This window comes from Onychomys torridus, chromosome 1, assembly GCF_903995425.1.
Source record: "Onychomys torridus chromosome 1, mOncTor1.1, whole genome shotgun sequence".
NCBI classification, from domain to species: Eukaryota; Metazoa; Chordata; class Mammalia; order Rodentia; family Cricetidae; genus Onychomys; species Onychomys torridus.
In genome coordinates, this window is record NC_050443.1 from 62,346,956 (window position 1) to 62,364,877 (window position 17,922).

At 47.0% G+C, this 17,922-nt stretch overlaps 1 protein-coding gene across 2 annotated transcripts in view; it reads left to right on the plus strand.

Moving 5' to 3' along the window:
• Sh3gl3 (SH3 domain containing GRB2 like 3, endophilin A3) overlaps positions 1 to 17,922 on the plus strand; it is a 126,357-nt gene that overhangs the window by 91,873 nt on the left and 16,562 nt on the right. The window contains exons 4-8 of one of the 2 annotated variants that reach the window (XM_036185873.1): positions 703 to 846; positions 2,879 to 3,012; positions 5,859 to 6,017; positions 14,089 to 14,192; positions 15,256 to 15,368. In XM_036185873.1, the coding sequence (XP_036041766.1) occupies positions 703 to 846; positions 2,879 to 3,012; positions 5,859 to 6,017; positions 14,089 to 14,192; positions 15,256 to 15,368 (654 nt within the window). The remainder of the gene's footprint in view (positions 1 to 702; positions 847 to 2,878; positions 3,013 to 5,858; positions 6,018 to 14,088; positions 14,193 to 15,255; positions 15,369 to 17,922) is intronic. The other variant, XM_036185881.1, reaches the window with a different exon arrangement.

Consider the following 17,922-nt stretch of genomic DNA (forward strand, 5'->3'; position numbering starts at 1 on the left):
ACCACCTGGGGAAATAAACATCTCAGCCTGTGGGGTTTGTTCTCATTCAAAACAAAGTGCTAGAACTAATAACTATTCAGTGCTTAAGCTAGAGACAGAAAAGAAGGTGGGAAGCCACAGCTGCCCTCTACCTCCCCAGGGAAAGCTGCTGAGTTGCACCTGGGGAGACTGGCAGCAACACTGGTGACTGTTCACTGTGGTGGCATCTGTCTCCTACCTGCGTGCCCCAGACCTGTTTTATGACCTTGAGAATTCTCCATTTGAGTCATTTCTTGGGAGCAGAGTGAGGGGGTTGATGACCAGCTGGCAGCTTGACAGCCTCCCGCCCCTCAGTGATTCCAGTCTCCACTTACATCTGTCCCCAGCACAAGTGGCTATACAGGTGTCAGTGTTCAGCTCCAAGTGTTGAAAATGTCACGTGTTGGAGGCCACCTTATGGCAAGCGCTTGTTAAACACAGCATACTGCGGTTCAGAGTCAGCATGGTCTGTAATGTCCGTGGATGTTGTGACTGTGCCAGAGTGCCTAGTACCCCATGCCTCACCCCTGCAAAGGCTTTAGAAAATCCTGTCAGAAAATGATGGCGGGTCTGTGGTGTTTTGTCTGTGAGGACCTTGGTTCGGGTGGCTGTGTTTGTTAAAGGCCATGTGATGGTCACTATACCTTGTAACTTTAAGGAATTACAAATAACAATGTTTTTAAGCATACAGAGCTAAGCTGGGAATGCTGAACACTATGTCGAAGATCCGTGGGCAGGTGAAGGCCACCGGCTACCCACAAACAGAAGGCTTGCTGGGGGACTGCATGCTGAAGTATGGCAGGGAGCTCGGAGAAGAATCTGCTTTTGGTGGGTACCCCCGGCCCAGCTGGCACCATGGGAGCACTAGGGTGGTCTTTCAGTTGTCCACAAAACCTGTATTTTTGCAATGTAATAGTTTTTACATATTAGCAGAGTAGTATGTTCATTTCAGGGGGGCTAGGAAGCATAGGTAAGGACAATGCTGGTATCGGCAATCCCATCTCCATGGGTTGGCTCAGTTAAACTGTTAGATGGCCTTTGTATCTCTTGTTCATTCTCGTGTATATTAAAGTTTAAAACACACACTACACACACATACATGTATACGAATCTCCTAGATCTCCTCTCTATTCACTATTTATTTACATTTGTGACCCCCTCCAACTATAGCATGATATGTCTAAGTCTTTTTGACCCTCCCTCCCCCACACTCCCCCCACCCTACCCTTCTCCTCTGGTCCTTGTGCTTTTCTGCATTCTAGCATGCATTCAAACATGCATTCTAGCATGCATTTAAACATGCATTCTAGCATGCATTCAAACATGCATTCTAGCATGCATTCAAACATGCATTCTAGCATGCATTCAAACATGCATTCTAGCATGCATTCAAACATGCATTCTAGCATGCATTCTGACTGTCTTCACCCTTCCCACTTGAGATCTCTTTTTCTCCTCTATGGTCCCTTTACAGTTTTATGACCTAAACCCATCTCCTCCTCTCTCTCTACACACAACACACACACACACACACACACACACACACACACACACACACACACACAAATAAATAAATAAAAATCTAGGATCTGCATATTTGTCTTTTTGAATATGACTTATTTTCCTAAATGTAATATTTCCCAGCACCACCATTTTTTTCCCACAAATTCCATGATTTCGTTTCCCTTTCCACGTAATAAAATTCCATTGTGTCTGTGTACTACATTTTCTCCTTTCATCTGGATAGACTGGTTTTGTTTTGTTCCGTTTGGGGACGAGATCTCATCATGGATCCCTGGCTGGCTTGCAATCCCCAACAGGCTGACCTCGAACTCTGTACCTTCTTTTGGTACACACGTCTTTGCTTGCCTTCATATTCCCAAGCTCTGAAAATTCTGTAGCTAGGAGAGGATCTTGGTGTGTGCACGCACACATGCGCACACTGTAGGCCAGAGATAAACTTCTGGTGTCATTCTCCAGCAGCCGCCACTGTGTCCTCTGTGTAGGAATGACTCCGAATTTACTTCCTTTAAAAGTGGGGTGAAATAGTCATTGCTGTCTTTGTTTGTTGGTTTGTTTTGCATGAATGAATTGTCCATGCTCTCTACTGACTCAAAGGTCAGGCTTGAGGAGGGCCCTTCAGATTTCCAACCTAAAGAATTCCAGATAAAGGGAACAGTTTTTATCTCGTGCAGTGTCCCAGGGGTGTCTTCTAGAGGCCCTCTAGCCCTCACTGTGCGTGGCAACCAGATACTGGTGGCAAAGACCTTGAAAGGTGCAGTCAAAATACCAGAGGATCATTCACTAAAGATGTGCTGCCCACATCCAGGAAGTCGTCCCTATCATGCCTGTACCTCCTGGCCACAGGGCATCTCTGACACCTGAGAGCTCTGACCTCAGGGAGATTCCAGAACCATCTACAGGGAGGGTGTCACACTGCTTCTACAGCAGAGAGGCCTTAATCCATTGTGGTCTGTATTGGTTAAGCATGTATCCCCATGAATGAATCCTTTCATTGTTTACAAAGAGAGTTGTTCCCTGAACTCTAAGGAACCAACCCCCTGGAGCCAGTTTACAGCCCCGATTTTCCACAAAAGACCATTGTCTCCATCTAGTGGTCAAAGTGGGAAATGCCTGGGTCTACCAGCTCATTTTGAAGGGGAGGGGTGAGCACAGGAGGGCGGAAAACATACAGAGAACAGGTAGACAGTCTCCTTTTTCCTTGTCTTTCTGAGTCAGAAGCAGAGGCCTCAGAGTGAAGCCTCCCTGTACCACAATCCTCAGGTTTTGGAGAAAGAGTTCGCGTCACCATAACCTAGAGTATGATTCTGAAAGGGAGCTCTGTGTTCTTCTGTTCAAGGCAACGCATTGATAGAAGTTGGTGAATCCATGAAACGCATGGCCGAGGTGAAAGATTCTCTAGATATTAATGTGAAGCAAACTTTTATTGACCCACTGCAGCTACTGCAAGACAAAGACTTAAAGGAGATTGGGGTGAGTCTTCCCGGCTGTCCTTGCCCAGTGCTGCTCATAATGACACTGTGACTAAAACCATGACAAGGTTTCTGCAGGAGTTCAGCAGGCATCCGGTCTTATTGGAAGGGTGAGAACTGAACTCGGTTACTATATTACATGGCTCCCTGAGAAAGAGCACTGGGACCCATTTTCTCTGTCGAGGGCAGGTGCAAAGCCCAGCTGTCACTTCATCTCTCGGAGTCATCTACAAGCCAGAATGCATATCGCATTTCTGCAGCCACTTCTCATATAACATGATGACTCCATACTCTGGGGTGTAGTTTTGATTGCTAGTATCACGCCGTGTCAGTTGTATGTTTGGATCCACTGCACTCATGGTCATTGATCTTCATTCTTTCTCAAGGAAACTATTATCTAGGAACTAAAAGTTTTCATCTAGAAGCCTGCAAGAAATAGTTGTCCAGAGTGTCCCTGGGAGCTTCCAGGTCATGTTGAGGCCGGCTGCTTTTGCAAATGTGCACAATGGCGCCAAGCAACCCCAGCTGCCAGACTTCTGCTCTGAAGGTCTAGACGCCCTCTTGTGGCGTTGTAGAGAATAACAGCCTGCCTTTAAGCTCGATGACATGGCTTCCCTTGGGTGGCAATATCACGTGAACCTTGGGCTTGTCTTGATCTCTTCAGGGCCCAGAGAGTCTTATCAGTGTAGCCACAGAGAGTGTGGGTTCAAGGAGAGCTTAGGTTATACAGTGAGTCCCTGTAACAAACAGATGAAATGTGTGCCCTTCTGAGGCACAAAAATGCCTGGGGGAGAAACAGCCAGCTGTCTCAGATGGTGGAGAGACTTGAGCAGGAACACCCTGAGGAGAGGCACAGCCTCAGCACAGCTGGACGAGGAGCTGTCCGAGCAGACTGGACTGGGTAAAGATGCAGCACATCTTGCTGAAGGGCCAGGAGTCCAGGACACGGGGCGAAAACCAGGGGACTAAGTGGGGGTGGGGTGGGGAGTCCTGGGGAAACCCAGATGCCTTTATCTGCCTTTAGAGTTTATTCTAAAAGCAAAAAGTATGAGGGACAGATCCAGGAAGACTGAATGAGACATAAAAGCTACCTTTTGTACCCCTTCTTATTTGGATACCCCCAAATCCACTCATCTGTTGTCACCCCTTCCTTCCATCCCAAGAAAAGCATGTCCCCATTTCTGTGGCAGCCTAGACCCCACTGGGCCCCAGGCCTATCCACCTCACCCCATCAAGACCTGTTACCCTGCCTTGCCATCTCTTCCTGTTTCTGTTGGCTCCTTCCTGGTGATGTTTAAACACATCATCACAGCATCCCTGGACTCTGGCCCCGCCTGTCTCCAGCTCTCAGCTAGAGGGATCTTCCTAAGATCCAAGCCCACAGGAGCTGACCTTGGCCTTGTATGAAGATATAGCTCCTTCACCTTCATCCGTCTCCAGGTCGCTGTGGCCTTATTGCGCCCCCTGTCCCTTTTCTGATCTCTGCCCAACCTCCAGGAGTCACCCCCTGTCCCCATGTGGCCATTTTTGCGCTTTTTTTCCAGCCTAGCTTCTCTGGTCTCAGCTCAGATGTTATTTCCTCTGGGAAGTTCTCTGTTCCCTCTCAAGGCTCTGAGGCACTCCCCCTGGGCCTCTGGGTCATGAGCGTGGTTGTCCTTCTCTTTCCTCATTGGGCAGTAAGTCTCTTGGGGTGAGGACCTGTGTTTTGCTCAGCACATGAGAAGTGGCATCTGAGTTGTGAGAATGGCAAAGGTCTTTCCCGAACACAGAGTCTTGCACAGAGATCCTGCCTCCGCCGAAATGCCCACATTTCTTTTCTTTTCCTGCTGTGACCTTGAGTGCATGGCAAACCCACTGGCTGCTGCTGCCCTGCCGTGTGGCTGGTTCGGCAGGGGTACATCGTGAGTTGTTGAGTTGTGAGAAATAGTGCAAAGCACACTTACTCCTTACTGTTACCATTCCCAGTGCAATGGAAGAATTCCTAAGTCTCATCCATTCCTGAGGTGGCTAGGACTATGATCACCCCTCAGCATTCACTGATAGTATTTTATACATCGCATTCTATAATATTTCAGAACTTTAGGGAGATTCATGGGCATCCTAATGGACACTAGACATGCATGTTTTTATAGTCAGCCTCTTAGCAAGGAATTGGCAATGGAAATGCCCTTTTTTTTTTTTTTTTTTTTTTTTTTAGAGTTAGCATGGTTAGAAGCTCTCTGTGCATTTACAGAACTGGGTGAGGGGCTCCTGTGGACTGTGGAGGCTGTTAGAAGTGGTTAGCTGCATCCTTCCTCAGGTTCCACCCAGATTCTCCTCTCACCCACCTGCCCACCCATCCGCCTACCATGTGTCCATTCTGTAAACGTTACTGAGTGCTTGGCAGCGTAGGAAGCCTTCAGCAGGAGCCGAGCGATGCAGAGCAAGCAGAAGGGTGCGATGGTTTCTCACCTGGAGAATGGATGGGGCAGAGGCTTACAAAGGCCCACCCCGTGGGCTGAGGACTGGCAGTCCATGGCTTCCAGGGAGGGAGAGTCAGTTTTCTTCAGGAATGCCCTATGCCCCAGTATAACCGACACTGCCAAGTGGTCTCCATGGGTTTGAAAAAGGAGAGCCCATGAAGTTGGGCAGAGAAAGCAGTGGTGGTGGTGGGGAACGGGAAGAGAGCGGGGCGTGGCTTAATAAACATGTAGATGTGCATGAACTTCTCAAACAGCAAAAGGTGGAATTCAGGCTGAGAACATGTAACGAGTATTTCTGTAGATGGAGGGAAGATGGTGTGTGCACACGATCACACACTGTGGTGTGAGGGTCCATCCTGTGTGGGGATTTCCTTTCTCTTTTTAGCATCATCTAAGAAAGCTGGAAGGCCGCCGCCTGGATTATGACTATAAAAGGAGGCGAGTAGGTAAGATACCCGAGGAAGAAATCCGGCAGGCAATAGAAAAGTTTGAAGAGTCGAAGGAGCTGGCTGAAAGAAGCATGTTTAATTTTTTAGAGAATGATGTAAGTATTTAAACCGAACGGAGTAAAACACTGTTGTATCTGAGCATGACTGGCATGTGGAAGCTCTAGAACCTTAACTGTTATGGACGTTTCTAGAATGTTCTGTAATGGTCACTTCCTGCCTTAGAGGTGGCGATACAAATTCAACAGTCCCTGACTGAAGCCTTAGGCCCTTGGGGAGGCTTGCTTATCTCTGGGGGTGGCCTTGTCGCAGAAGAGGGCCCAGGAGACCAGCCTTTGTGTTGAAAGCCATAGTGTTTGTGGTTTGGAGCTGTAGTCTTGCACTCTCCGGGGCAGATGTGTGAGGGTGCAGATCTGTCTCACCCTCCAGCCCTCTGAGGCTTTTCCCTATCAGAATGAACACCAGGGACATAAAAGCCTGGCCTACGTGTCGGCTAGCTCACACTGGTGCTTGTGAACTTGGAGGCTGTGAAGGTCTAGGGCCACGCCCTCCAGAAGTAACAGCATTATGGTGGACTGTTTCTTGTCACTCTTTTTAATTTGTCCAAGTAGTAGAAGGAAGCTGAACTAAAGGGGACAGGGATTCCTAGCCACCAGGCATTGCTGGGTGGTTCCACCCCTGGCCTCTCTCCTAAATCGTCATCCTCAGACTGGTCCAGGGTGACACTGAATGACAGTGTTCCCCTCCCCCACCCAAGTTCTCTGTGCAGAAAGGCTGTCTCAGCCATGCTGGCTTTGACATTTGGCCCAAGAGATCTGTGCTTTCTCTATATTAACAGAATTCAGAAACCCCTAGGACCTAGTTTTATCCCAGGGCTTCAGAGGGGTCCTGGAGTGGGCCCAGTTCAGACATGACTGCAGGGTGCCTCTAAGGAATTGACCCCCAGGTGAGAAGGCAACACTCCTGTAAGTGGGGCTCCCCTTGTTCCCCTCCTAGGATCCACAACTTGGCTGATAGCGGAGGTGCCCCTCTATTCTCTGCCCGATCCTTTGTCATAAGCCTCTGACCACTGGACCCTGAGATTACAAGAGACCATGAAGTGAGACAGCGAAGGGTCCTCCAGGTCCTCAGCACCAGGTTCTTCCTTCACTGTCTCATCCAGGACCCTGCGGTCATGGCGGTCATGGCGGCCACGGTGATGAGGACTTTAGCAATGATGATGGTGAGGGCCATTGTTTCCCCAGCGTGTTGTTGATGGCACCACAGGACACCTGCTTTCACCCTTTCCCACTGCCAGGTTCTAGCTAAGGAGAACCACCCGTCATGGTATCATCCAGCAGACTGTCTTCCTTCTCTTCATGAGATGGCAGCGTTTAGACCTGGAAGGAAAGGGGTCCCCCTCGTCCTTTCCAGGTCTGTGTGGCCTGGCAGTCTCTCTCCTGTTGACCAGATAATGTATAAAAAACCTCCGGTCGACCACTGCTATCCCACAAGCTAATGCCAGTGCTGCCCTCTGCTGGTGGTGAACTGTAGGTGTGATCTGGTTATGGGGGGAAGTGATAAAAATACATGCTAAGGTTGGGTGTTTGTTTGTTTGTTTGTTTTAACTCTCACCTTGGCTTTGGTCTATCTCCCTGACGAAGCCAAGGCCATGGTCATGTCATCCACAGAGATACTTCTTGGTCACCAACTTCATGTCTATCCTTTGTCACTCAGCCTTTCCAGCCATGTCTACTTCTTTCCATGATTGGGAAGCTGGGCTTCAGGGTAGTTGGTGATGGCTGGATTTCCCCCCAGGATATCATCATGGTGCCAAGTAAACACTACTAGACCTATTTAATAATTGTCAAACATAGTATGTTTGCAACCCTTGGCTCTGCCTGATGGATTTGACAGCGCTTAGACCCTGAATTGGCCAGACTTACATGTACTATACTTATTACTTGAGAGAACAACTTAAAAGGAGGGATGGTGAGCTTAACCTCAGGGGTTAGAGGTCTCAGCCATGGTCAGCTGGCTCCATTAGTTCTGTGTTATGGTGACATGGAGCATCATGGTGAGACAGAAATGCTACTGTTGTAGTGATCAGATTCAGGGTGGGAGGCAGAGAGAGGGAGAGGGAAGAGAGGTTGAGTCAGCCCTAGGACAAGATACAGAATACGATATAGTATTACCCTCTCCTATATCTTATTTCCTCCAAACTCTAGGCTTAATCTCTTGAAGTTCCATAAGTTATCAAAAATATTGCCATCTTTGGATCAAAACATCAGTGCATGGTCCTGGAAGGACATTTCATATTCAAACTATGACACAATTAGCATTGCACCTGTTGGAAATTGGGGGCCAGACTATTAGAATATGGTTTCAGGAAGAGCATGGTAGCAGACGGCAGAAGATCCCTGGCTTCCTCCAAGCACAAGTGGGAGATGTTTATGCCATTGTTAGGAGGAGCTGGGAATCTCAGATACAGCGGACACTGGTTTGGGTTCTGTCTAACAGAGAAGTTGACAAAGAAGTCAGGTATTTGATGTAATTATAGTCCTTTTGATCAGCCATGTTGGAGGTTATATAGCTCAGGGCCAGAGTCTCAAAATCTCACCTTCTCTCTCTCCAACCTCAGTTGATGGGTGCTGGCTGGCTCCTCCACCCAAACACCATATACAGTGCTGACACTGGCTGAGGAGCCCTCACCAGGCTTCTGACCGTGAGAACAGTTATGGGGCAGAGTAAGGCTCAGTGTTAAGGGCCGGTTCCAATCCCAGTTGTAGGAGAGAATGGAATCAGGATTTGTAAGCACTTACTCTAAAGAAATGAATGAACAGTGAGGAACGTGAGGGAGAGGAAGTATTTGAGATGATGTGCTCCATCCTTGATTACCTCCTGCCTATGTTTCTGTGGCACCAGGAATTCCAGGGCTCAAACCTCACCCTCCAGAGGGCAGTTGGACCCACCATCCCTAGCCTTCATCTCCCGCTGTCCTAGATAAGGTACAATATAAGAGCACTAAAAGACAGTGAGAGCAGTACCCATGGAGGCCAACAGGGGGCACCAGATCCCCTGATCCTAGAGTTACAAAGAGTTGGGAGCATCATGTGGGTGCTGGGAGTCAACCCAGGGTCCTCTGCAAGAGCAGTTTATTGCTCTTAAGTGCTGAGCCATGTCTCCAGCCCTAAGACAGCAACTGTTTACCAGCACACGCATAGAAAAAAAGTGTTTGCCAAAGCTGTGCCTGAGAGGAGCTTTGACTGGAATGAACAGACTTAGTCTTTCCTGGGTCTCCAAGTGTAAATTAAATATAACTATTTATCTGTAGAAGTTTTTACTACATTTTTGTTTGTAGTAAAAACTATTTGTAGAAGTAGGTTCACACCTCTGTCTTCAAACTTACAGTGTATATACAATGCTTTCTTTCAAACCATAGAAACCTTCTCCAGTCTACATTCTTGTAACTGAGAAACCAGCAGGTGAGCCCAGCTGGACTCCCAGACCATCCCGGCACCCACATACATGTCTAGCTAGATCTGGAAATCTAAACCTCCATTCAGAAACCCAGCTGCATCTGGGATCTCTTGGCCACTTTCACAGACTGCTTTCTTGAAGAAAACAGTTCAGAACTTGGAGTAGTTCAGGTATTCTGGTAGTTTGGCATGCTCCCCCATCTCACAAATTAGATTCCTCATCTACCTTTGGTGTGGAACAAAGGAAGGCATGGCATGGGAACTTGAGTTGTTCATTCCACCATTCCTAGACAAATGTCACATTGATTTACTCATCTATTTCAGGAAGATTAGGGAATGGTAAGGTAGAGAGTGGCCTTTCACCCCACATTGCAATCTTTGCTGATATTGTTGGAAAGAGCTGGATTCAAGGCCTGGAGGATCTCACTTCTGAGTTGAGGCCAAGTGACTCCATTCTTCCTCAGGCAGCCATTTAAGCAAGGGAGTGGTTTTGGCTCTCTTGATTCCTAGGGATCTTGGAGGGCCAGGCCGATGACTAACTCCTTTTGTGTCAGATTGTGACTGGCACCCAGAGTGGACTGCCTTTTGGAGAAGGCCGTGTGCCCACTACAGTTCACACTCAGATAGGGCTGCAGCAGGCAGGAGGGTGGTTCTGAGGAACCATTGCCATTTCTTGGGAATGCCATCTCACCCACAGGTTTAACCTTCCTCTGAGAAGTTTATTCCTTACAACTTGGCATGATTAAATGTCAGCCTTTGATCTGAGAAGAAACCAGACACATTACATTTTAAAAATATCTAGTCCAGCCTAGAGAGGCCAGGCTCTTGTGACATTCACAAGCTGACAGATTCCCCAGCCAGAAGCCTCTTTTCATCCATAGAACCAATGGAATTACTAGATTCCAGATTCCTTGTTTTTTTCCATTGGTCCAGAGAAGTTTTGTTTGTTTGTTTGTTTGTTTTTTAGATCTGTGTTTGTGTGTGTGTGTGTATGTGTGCATGTGTGTCTCTGTCTGTCTCTGTGCATGTTTGTGTGTGTGTCTGTGTCTGTTTCTCTGTCTGTCTCTGTGTATGTGTGTGTGTGTCTGTCTGTCTGTCTCTGTGCATGTTTGTGTGTGTGTCTCTCTGTCTGTGTCTGTCTGTCTCTCTGTGTCTGTCTCTGTGTGTGTTTGTGTGTGTCTGTCTCTCTGTCTGTGTCTGTCTCTGTGCATGTTTGTGTGTGTGTGTGTGTGTGTCTGTCTCTCTGTGTTTGTCTCTGTATGTGTTTGTGTGTGTGAGTACATGTACACAGGTGGAGGCTACATGTTGACTTTGGGTGTCTTCCTGCATCACTCTCCACCTTACTTTGGAAACATGGTCTCCTACTGAACCTGGAGTTTACCTATTTGGCTAGACTGGCTGCCAGCAAACCCCAGGGGTCCTCCTGTCTCTACCTCCCCAGCTCTGGGATTACAGGTACAGATTCACTGGAAGAAGCATCTCTGTTTATGACCAGACATTCCCTCTAGTTCCTCTGGGGACTCCAAAGGAGCAGCAATCTGAAGCACAGCAGTGAGAAGTCACTTGGATGACCCCATTCGAAATAGAAGATGACCCTCTCCTAGCAAACATGGGCTTCAGCTCTGAAAGAGGCTTGCTTGCCAGCTTCCAAAGATTTGCATTTTTTATCCATTCATGCAAATCATACTGTGGCTTCCAGGCATCTGGGGTTGGGGTATCACAGCCTGTTTCTTCTCAGCTGCCCATTTCTGTGGTCCTCCTGCAGACAGTTGAGCTAGAAGGCCTTTGCAAGCTGTAGTCTTTGAGCCCTCTTTCTTTGGCTAATCCCAGGTCCATTGCAGTTGGCTCACATGGCCTGACTCATGTTCAGCTCCCACATGAGTGTCCCTGAGGTTTCCACAGCTCAGGGGGACTCTAGTCCCCTGGCATCTCTGATCTATCTCTACCCCTAGGACCAGAAGCCTTATATTCTGGTACTTATGCATTGATTTGCAGCCAAAGAGAGGTTAGAGAATTAGATGTGTGCATAGGTGCACAGGTTCTTATACAGCATTCATTGTCCGTCATGGGAGGGGTTGAGTTCCTATTGCCTGTTACTTCCCAGGCCCCATCTCAGAGAAGACCAAGGAGGCATAGCATAAGTCTAAGTTGGCAGTTTGCTTCCATGAGTCTCAAGGCCACAGCTTCCATCCCCAGGAAATGGAGACTCTAACGGTGTTGCCCACCCTTAGATTTCTCTTGGAGAAGAGAAGAAAGCAGTGTTGTTCATTTTCTATGGCTCCTGTAAGAGTGTCTGTAAGCACTGTGGCTTAAAGAATATCAGTCTGTTGTCTTCCAATCTGGCGATGGGGGAGGGAGGTTGGCAGCAGCCTGTTTTGTCACCCTTTCCAGCCTCCTTAGCTCCCCTGCCCCTAGCTCGGGTTCCTCCATCTGCAGAATCAGCAGCAGAGTGTCTTCAAGCCTCCCAAATTCCTTGATGTGGCCATTGGAGGATGTGTTTCACCGGGACAGCCTTTGGATTCTGCAGGGCCCGAGTTTGTTGCTTTCAATGTGGCTCTGTCTCTCTAGGCATTTAAATTGAGTTGTAGCCTTGGAATCAGAGGCCATCTCTGCTGGTTCCCAGCACACAGCTCACATCCTGGGGTGGGGATGAGGGGCTGGAAGCTTCTGGTCCCCAACAGTGATAGACAATCCAGTTTGGGTCTGACTTGTCTTGGCGTTCAGTAAGAGGAGTTGAGCCTGACCACTCTTCCCAGGGCACCCTGTGTAGTACTGCTGCCACCTCCCAAGTGTTTAGGGGCTCTGGGATCCAAGTCTCCCCAAAGTCAGCTATCAAGTGTAAGGTTCAGGTGCAGTTCCAGAGAAACTGTTTGTGACTCCCACTCCCGTGTCCGTAAGGGTTATTCATTTAGTTGCCTTTCGGTGTCCTTTTAAGTTTTGCAAATGGCAAGCTTAGTTCAGAGTGGGTCCAAAACAGACTACTATTACTAAAGACAGAGAGGTCTTAGCTTTTCACCCAGCATGCTGCTCCAGCATTTCTAGGAAGCAGCATTGTTTCCTTAGCAGATTCTGCCATGATCATGTCAGGCTGTGGTGCTGGACTTATTCAACAGTGTTCTTAGGAGCCAAGGAGGTGAAATTTAAGAAATCCTTAGGATTTTGCAGGGGCCAGGCTGTCTTTGTTTTGTTTATTGGGTTTTTGGAAATGGAAGGCCAGTGCTGCTTTTCTGGCCACAGAGCATGGTAAAATAAGCGCAATGCCAGGGCTTTCCTTAGTCATGTGCCCAGTGCATTCCTGGCATAAGTGGGATCCATGTATATTGTAAACGCACATTAAACCCATGTTTAAAAGAAGTGGGTGATAAAAGTAAAGGGCAGGCAGCTGAAAGAGTTCTCAACAATACATGAAAGCAACATGGGTCTGTGGGAGCAGGCAAGTCCTCGGTTGGCTGTGCAGGGAGAGAACAGAACAGAATGAGGAAATGGCCAGATTTTACCTCAAAGCTGGTTAGAATGCTACCTAAGAAAATGCTATTTTGGCGAAGCCTGGGATGCATGGTTTTGATTTGTATCTCTGTCCAGATCTGGAGTTCCAGAGATTTGGGCTGGGAGTGGGGTGGATGGGATGGGGAATCACCACAGTCCTCTGGACCTTGCTATAGAAGGTTCTAGACATAAACAATCCTTATTTGCTCTAGTGGTTCTTCAACCCCACTGATAAACAGGGACACTCTCAAGCCCCACTTCAAGCTCTGCAGATCTTCTGGGCATGTCAGTTTGTGGAAAAGAGGAATAATGGAGTCTCCTCAGCTCATCTCTTTCTGCTGTATGTTTCAGGGAAAACAATTCTTTGCCCTGGAGCAGGTGTGACTGGCTTGTTGCCCCTGTTTTCTCTGATCATGGATTCATTGACTTGATTTCTTGGTCTGGCTTGACTAGAAAGCACTCACAGAGACAGTTCTCAAAGAAAGCTATATCTTTCAAGCATTGGTCTCACTTACAATTGAGAGAACTCTCTCCCACTGTGGTGGTTGAAAAGAAAGTGGCCCCCAAAGGGAGTGACACTATTAGGAGGTGTGGCTTTGCTGGAGTGGGTGTGGCCTTGTTGAAGGAAGTGTGTCACTGTGGAGGTGGGCTTTGAGGTCTCATATCGCTCAAGCCACACCCACTGTCTCAGACCCCTTCCTGTTGCCTGTGAGTCAAGGTGTGAGACCTCTCAGCTCCTCCTCTACTAGCACATGTCTGCTTGCATGTTGCCTTGCCTCCAGCCATGAGGAAAGTGGACTAAACCTCTGAACTGTAAGTGAGCCACCACGATGAACTGTTTTCCTTGGTCAGAGTTGCTGTGGTCAGGGTGCCTCTTCACAGCAGTAGCAACCCTAACTAAGACACCTGCCATCTTCAGATCCATGAGTGTTAGAGCATTAAAAACGATATCTAAGATATAACTGTAAAAGGGAGTTTGGTAGAGTTACAGCAGATCCATAATCCCAAATCAATTTCCCAGCATTTTTCCCAGCCTCTCCAGCCCTATATGTGACCCTCATCATGATTGCGGGGCTCCGAGATGGCATGAGATGGAAGGGGCCAGGGCTGAGGCAGTTGCCAAGCTGCCCTGCAGAGCTAGGCTGCTGTCACCAGGCTTCCTGTTTGCTCTGGCCATCCCAAGGGCTCTGGGCCCTCATGGACTAACTTTGTGCTTCTGCCACAGATAGAGCAAGTCAGCCAGCTGGCCGTGTTTGTAGAGGCAGCATTAGACTATCACAGACAGTCCACAGAGATCCTCCAGGAGCTGCAGAAAAAGCTAGCGATACGGTAAGCCTCCTCACCTTGCTGAGGCAGGGGCTGCAGAGTGCAGCCGGCCAGCATCTGTCTCCCCGCCCCTCCTGCCCATTCCGTTTGGAATTCTCTCTAGCTGGCTTTCAGGCTGGGTATGAGATGAGGCTAAGATAATACATATGTAGCTTGGGACAAGAGGGCAGAACTGGGTAAAAGGGCTGGAGTGGCTTTTCTCCCTTTTCTTTTTATTAATATCCACCCCCACCTTTCTTTTTTTTTTTTTTTTTCAACCGATGTGTATAGCATACAAGCATTATGGCTTACCTGCCTGAGAAATAGCTCCTGTGGTTTCCTTGATGACTTGCCAAAGGGTTTACTCTCTGTTTCCCTGTTGAGGGGTGGAGTGTGGGCTCCATTCCCAACATCTAGGGGTGCAGAGAGAGCCAGGTGATACTCAGAATTATGTGAAGCCCATGAAAAAGTGTTGTTAGGCCATGTTCCTATGATTGATTCTAGACACCAAAATAGTCAACGGCATCTTCTGAATGACAAAGACTTGGGACTTTCATGATCAATGCAATCCCTACTTTCTGAAAATCAGTAATATCGTTTAAAGTGTGCACAGCAACCCTATTAATAAAATTATTGGGCTAAACCTACCCTATGTTTTGACTCGGCTTTATAACAGGAAATTGTTTTACATAGGATTATATAGTAATGAATAAATTTGGAGAGATTTTTGCTTCAATCCGTGCTGTAGTTATGGGTGGTAGAGGGAGGGCCATTCAGATGGCCTTCTAGGTGTCATGTTTGGATGGTTCCCTCTCCAGCTGAGAAGAAAGAAAGTAGCTAGCCTAGGGCAGTGTCTGCTTGCTAAAGCCTCAGGGACATTATAAGGACATTCTTCCAGATGGATTTCAACTAGAAACTAAAGAACTGAATGGAAGAACTGCACCCGGGTCATGTCCCTGACACTGTGGTGCACAATCCTTCCTCTCACAGTCCCACTGGGTCTTGTCCTCCTCAAGAAAAGCCAAGGCCTGTGGAGGCTCTGCAGTCTGGGACAGAGGTCTGACTTGGCCTCCCATGTGTGTTACAGAATAGCGTACTCCTCCTCAATCCCCAAGCGAGAATACCATACCAAGCCCGTGATTGCGGCGAGTTCTAGCGACCTCAATGGAGTCTCCAGCAGCACTTCCTCAAAGATATCAGGTAAGTTAGCCGTCCAAAGTGTGCCAGTGAGGTCTCCAGCCGGGTGCTCTCATCCTTGTGTACTGGGAGGCTGTTGGTGGGAATATACCAGAAACTGATGGACTTTCTTTGGTTGATTGACGAGTTTCCCCCTTTCCAATTCCAATAGTCAGGTGTTGAAGTTTTGAAAACCAGTACTGGGAAGACATCCATCCTGTACTAGTGCCTTCTAGTGTGGTCATCAGAGAGTCCCTTGGTGAAAGAACTGTAGCTCCTATGTTATCTTCCATATTTAAAGGTCTGACACCTTCACAATACCTTCCCAACTATCAGAAAGTCTTAATTAACATTCTCTGAGCACCTAAGATGTGGCTGACACCATCTCAAGTACTGTAAGAGTCTCTCGGTCACTTCTCTCAGTGTCCTGTAGAATGTCTGGCAGTTTCCTCTGCAAAGCGGGAACCTGAAGGACCATTTTGTCAAGCAAAGTTCAGTGGTCACCTTTCTATGGGTCCTGCACGTCCAGTTGATCAAGCAGTCCAGGCAAGAACAGTTTCTTGCCCAAATGGCTATTTTTTGCCAAGGTGAAGATAAACTCCATATGAAGTGTCTTCAATGCCCATCCTTCCCTCTGAAGTAAATTGGTGCTGCCAGGAGCAGACATGCCTCACTGTCCAGAAAGTCTAAATTTTAAAAATATTTTAAATGCCATATTCTGTAGACCTTTGAAGTGTTTGAAGATTACCTGTCTATCTGAAATATCTCTGTGTATACCTAGAAGACTTAACTAACATGGCTATGAGTATGATTATCATAGATGACCAGTTATTAATCTATTTTTAATTATCCATTACAATTTTAAATGAACTGTACAAACATAGTATCTTAAACAAGAGTAGAAATATACACACAGTATAAAAAATTAACTTTAAGTTTGTATCAATAGATTAAAATCTATACCAATGTAAAACATTTTAAATGAGTTGTTGCTCTTTAGAAGTAAGTTCCTTAATCTACCCTTTCATCCTAATATATCTATATCATATCCCCTTTTTCTCTTTAGAAAGAGATTGCATTTATAATCAACCTGTTTTAAATAAAATAGTGATTTTTCTCTGTCCCACACCAGAGGGCTCTTCTGATTTGGGACATAAGAAGCTCTTAACCTTTTCTTTTAACAATGTGCTTGGGATTAGAGAAGGAGTGAGCCAATTCCATCTCCAAAGCTAGCTGGGAATTTGGGCGTAGTTTTTCTTACTACTTCATGTTGGAGGGGGGCGCTGTATCTTATGGGGATACAAAGAAAATTTTAGGATTATGGAGTAGTCCGTGAGGGTAAACCTCTGAGCCAGTTGCCTTGAAACCATTCTGGATGTTGGATCATCTGGGCCATGGTGTCATCAGAGACCTTTCAGGTGGTCTTGGCTGATCAAACCTGATGTATCTTAATCTGGAACAAATCCCTCTGGCTTTCTGTGGAAACAAAAACAGAGACTCTTTTCCAAAGCAACATATCCTTATATCCAAATTTTGAAGTCAAGGTACCTTTAAAATTTACATATTTGTTTAACTCAACAGCTTTTACAATCAAATCTTTTTCTGTAGTTAAAAATCCCAAAGACAACATAAACCAGATTTTCTGTGTAATATCCATCTTTGTAAGACTGAAATGCTGCTGTGGCTGCTGGCTCCACCCACTTCTGCTTCCCAACATGGCGCTGGTACAGTTTACCGCCAGCTCTGGGTCTGGAGCCATGTGTACCATCAACTATCAGAAGCAGTTCTATCAAAGCAGTGCATAGCCCAGAAACCTTTTTTTTTTTAACTCACAAAGGCTAAATCCACCACGCAGCAGAGTAAAGTGCCGCTTGTAGATTCCTCATTCTGGCCACACTGCAAGTCAGATGCACACGCCAGGAACCCGCCATAGTAGCTCAAACCGGCAGTCTGCCGCTAACTTGAGAGAGACAACTAGAAAGCTGTTTTTAGCTCTGTTTTAGAATCTTTTTTGTCAGGTTTTAGGTGGAAATTCTTGCCAACACGTTGGGCGCCATTTGTAGTTAGAGTTTTCCTGCCTGGCCCACAGTCAGGACAAATCTCTCTTACCCACCAATTCCACAGTTGCTCAGACCCAACCAAGAAAGCACACAGAAACTTATATTGCTTACAAACTGTATGGCCATGGCAGGCTTCTTGTTATCTACTTCTTCTATCTTAAATTAACCCATTTCTGTTAGTCTATACTTTGCCACATGGCTTATGGCTTACTGGTGTCTTTACATGTTGCTTCTCATGGCAGCGGCTGGCAGTGTCTCCTCCCAGCCTTCCTGTTTCCAGCTTTCTCCTCTTCCTTGTCCTGCCTACCCTATCCTTCCTGCCTGGCTACTGGCCAATCAGCACTTTATTTATTTTAACCAATCAGAGCAACACATTTGACATACGGAACATCCCACAGCAGTGTCATCACCACTTGGCCTGTGACAGTTTGATTCCATCAAAACCACAGTGAACTTCTGCCCCGTGTGCTCCTAGCAATCCTAGATGCCCAGAACCACGGTCCCTCAGGCAGCTTGAC